The sequence below is a fragment of the Austrofundulus limnaeus genome, unplaced genomic scaffold, assembly GCF_001266775.1.
Source record: "Austrofundulus limnaeus strain Quisiro unplaced genomic scaffold, Austrofundulus_limnaeus-1.0 Scaffold962, whole genome shotgun sequence".
NCBI classification, from domain to species: Eukaryota; Metazoa; Chordata; class Actinopteri; order Cyprinodontiformes; family Rivulidae; genus Austrofundulus; species Austrofundulus limnaeus.
The window spans coordinates 57832-62015 of record NW_013953364.1 but is presented as its reverse complement, the minus strand read 5'-3'; the positions used below and the strand labels follow the sequence as shown (position 1 = coordinate 62015).

General features: G+C 38.0%; 1 protein-coding gene across 1 annotated transcript in view; it reads right to left on the bottom strand.

Annotated features, from left to right (window-relative positions):
* Positions 1–558: 558 nt before the first annotated feature.
* The window catches only part of LOC106533531 (transcription factor TFIIIB component B'' homolog), a gene marked incomplete in the record, with an annotated part of 42443 nt that continues 38817 nt past the window's right edge, over positions 559–4184 (bottom strand). Inside the window, 4 exon segments of the mRNA XM_014029873.1 lie at positions 559–1071; positions 2836–3127; positions 3231–3513; positions 3586–3693. Coding sequence (XP_013885327.1) covers positions 964–1071; positions 2836–3127; positions 3231–3513; positions 3586–3693 — 791 coding nt within the window.

Genomic DNA, 4184 nt, shown 5'->3' with positions numbered 1-4184 from the left:
GTTTCTAAGTGTTGCTTCTTTCTGTCTGCCTAGTAGTAACTCAGTAAAATTCGATTTTTTTTTTAAATTTAGGTTTAAAATGCCAACCTTCTTGCCAACCGTTCATTTTTATGTTGTAGTTCAGCCTCTGACCACTAGTTGGCAGCAGTGAGCCAGCCATTTGGCTCCTCTACCTCTTGAGCGCCAGAGAGCAAGGGTAGCATTAGCATTGTAAGTAAACATTAGCTTTTCTTTTTTTTTTCAGTAAGAGGTTTTTATTTAATAGAATTTTTGGAAAAGAATCGCAATATATTGCCTTGCTAACAGTATCGCAATTTATCGGGACATATCGTATCGTGACCCCTCTGTTATGATATGTATCGTATCGCCAAACTCTTGCCAATACACAGCCCTAGTTCGTTCAGAATGATGGGTCCAAACCCAGCCAATGAGCTGAACTCTTCTTATCCTGGATAATTAAAGGTAAGAGGATGTGTTGATTATTTTAACAACTGAAAAAGTTTGTCTTTACACTCGATACAATCACAGCAGAAAGTAAAAATAATTTCTTAGGGTCCATTTGACAAAAATCTAAATTTAATAAAAGACAGAAGAGATGTAAAGCTGTACAAAAAGCTGAGTTATGGATTTGTAGTTTGAATACTGAACAGGTACAGTAAAAAAATAATGAAAGTTACTGCTTTACAATATTTACATTGTACAGCTGCTTCGTAAACTCTGAGGCTTGAAATGAAATCCAAAATTCAGTCATAACAGTTTTGCTATTCATTTTCATGTTCCTATTGTGATTTTCATTAACGGGAAATACGGGTACTATACAAATCCAAAGTGCTTGTAAAGATGCATTGAATATTAACAAGGCCTGTAAAAACAAATACAATAAAACTTAGGCCTTTTGTCTTAAATTATTCTATACAGAGACAATGCAGTGAACTATTTACAAACGCATGCATGCTCCAGCTTTTATCCTTCTTCTACTTCTGTGAAAATGTCACTCAAGAAGTACTGAGACATGCTGGTGGGCTCCTCGTCAACAAATGTGGCCTCTGAACCGTCGTCATTTGATGAAGCCTGCAACAAAAAACAAAGTTTAGATGAAGCCCATTTGTGTAACTCCACACATCAGGCTGCATAAATAAGTGTGTATGGATGTGCATTTGCTACATTATGGGAACCATTTTCACGGTTTCAGAGCTCATTTCAACATCCCATGATCATGTGACTGATTTTTTTACTCAGCTTCTGTTATTTTAAATAGACGTGATTCAAAGAGAGACCTTTAGTGACAAAAAACTGTGTGGAAGGAATTGATCCTGTGTTTAGAAAACACTATTAAATTGTTTTGAACAGCAAAGTAATAATTTAATAAGCGGGGAAACACGCTTTCCTATTGTATATATCAAACTCCTGTCAGTTTAATCAAAATCTTTATACAGGTAATTATTAGTAATAAGAGAACATGTTACAACATTTTAATCAAAAATTCAAAATCTTTCATATTTGGACAGTCTGACTTTAGACATGGCTGCTAAAAACTAACTTTACTGTTTTTGTTTAGAACTGAAATGAAAAAGAAATGTGAACCATTTGGATGTTGGTGACTGTTATACCTGCAGCTGGCCTGCAGATGTCACTGATGGGTGCAGCTTTGAATCTTTTACAGGTACAAAAAGGAGGAAGCTCCACGTCTTCAGCTGCCAATCTCTAAAAAAACTGTAGTTTAAAGTAATTCCCACTTTGTTAAATCATGAATTAACTGCAATTATCTAAAAAACTTGTATAGGTCTTCTGGACGGGTTCTTCTCTAATGAAAGGTTTCGTCTCTCCTCCAAGAGACTTCTTCAGTCTGAGAGTTTCAGGCWAAATTCAGGCTTTTAAGCCCTGCCTCCATGTGACTGATACTCACATCACATGGCTATCACTGACACCTAATTAACACCTATTGTTAACAGGGGGTGGAGTGATACTGGCAATAGCAGCGCTGTAGGAGGGGGACAACTGAAAACGGAGGCCTCCACCTCTGTTTAATGATGGACGGTCTTTCTTCACAAAAATGTCTTCTTTTACTCCTCTCTCAAACCAACGTTCCTCTCTATCAAGAATGAGAACATCCTCATCTCTGAAAGAGTGACCGCTGGCCTGTAAATGAGTGAAAACTGCAGAGTTCTGGCCATTAGAHGTAGCTCGTCTGTGTTGGGACATTCTTTTGAACAGTGGCTGCTTTGTTTCCCCGATGTATAACTGGTCGCAGTCCTCCTGGCACTTAACAGCATATAAAACATTGCTACTTATACCTATACAATTTTTTTCTTTTTGATTTTTTACCTGGATTACTGAGATGCATCAGGACATTTAAAAAAAACTTAGCTCAATTTAACTTACCCCAACAAGACATCATTACTGCTAGACCCATAAAATCAATAAATCACATAAATAGAGCATGTTTGACAACATAATGGTTGGTGGAAGGGAAGTCCGACTAGTTGTAACATTAGACATTATTTCATAAACATTTACTACAAATAAAAGAAGACACTGTAGGCCAGGCACATAAGACAGGTGGGGCACCTTAACAAAATACATTCACCCCACAAAGTAGTTCCTCCTAATAAACAATAAAAACTAGTTATTTACTTAGTTTGCCATGTATTGTTTTATGTATTTAACATTTTTGACAATTTTTAAATGGAATTTAAAATGGATTTTAGTGATTCCTTTTCAGTTTTTTACTTATTTACACTTATAGGGCGGTCCAGTCTGACACCCTGCGTTTGTCAGCAGATTTATCATGTAAATATATCCTCAACAATAAAGTTTTCTGGCTCTCACTCTTACCTCAGCTGTATGGAGATGAGAACTGGGAGCTGAATGTGAGGAGCTCTGGTGAGAAGTCTGAGTGATGTCCACATCTGGAGGTGTTACAGATTTTAAACAGACTTTTCTTGATGGCCGGGAAGTCCTTGGTGTGGGAACGTCTTTAGATGTGGAGGCCTTGGGTTCTGACGGAGACTTTTTTGACGCCTCAGATGGACTTTTCATTTTTTTACTCGTCACTTTTCTAGATGGAGGTTTGCTCGCTGAGGAAACGTTTGTCTCCGATGAGAAAGCAGAACAGTCTTTGGCTTTTCTGTCACAAAAAAACGAGAGTAAAACAAATTTTATTACATCTGGACTCACGTTTAACGTAAAAACAAAATAAATCCTTCCTATTTTTCAGTGTTGTTGCTCACTTGCTCTGACGAGTACTCCTGATGTTTTGTGCAGCTTGTGAGGCCACACTGCTGTCAGCTTCTTCTCCTCCAGTCGGAGTTTTATCAGTGTCTGCATGCTCACCACTTCCTCCATGTGGCTCAGTGATGATGCTTGCAGAGGATTTTGGCTGCTCTGAACATTCAGGACGGTCTGCATCCTGAACGGTGCTGCTTTGGAAAGAAGCTGACTCCGACTTTGTCTCAGTGGCAGCTGAGGCGGTTTGTTTCTTCCCGGAAGCTTTGGATTTCACTTGCAGTTTGCCTTATTAAAGGAGAGACAGGATGTAAAAGATGTCTCCAGTTTGCAGAGTTAATGTGGATACACATAACATACCTTTCCCTCCAGAGCCCTTTATTGTTTGCGTTGAGGTGGGAGTCTCAGTTTCATTACTTTTCACTGTTTCTGGAACCTTTGGTGACTGGACTGCAGTATTTTCCCTTCCTTTAACAAAAAACAAATAAATGTAGTTAATTTTCATTTTTTAACATTTTTTTCCTTGAAGTTATGCTCATCACCTGTCACCTTTCAGAGTTAAACTAAGGTATCAATTAATGTGAGAAGGGACAGTAGTTGTTGTTTCAGTTAAACCTTATCTCACATGTCAGTTATGAGTACGTTCTGGAACCACCTTTAGCTTTGATTACAGCACATGTTCGCTGTGGCATCATTTCTGCAAGCTTCTGCAATGTCACAACATTTATATCTGTCCAGACTCATTCATTATACATTTCAAGATCTTGTTTTGATGACGAGAGATTTGAACCACTGCGCAAAGTTCTCCTCAGCACATCCCAAAGATTAACAATGGGGTTCAGGTCTGAACTCTGTGGGGTGTGAAAATGATGTCTCATGCTCCCTGACTTATGGAGGACCAAAACTGACATAATTAGAAATAAAGGCAGAAATATATAAATGGACCAATAAATAAATAT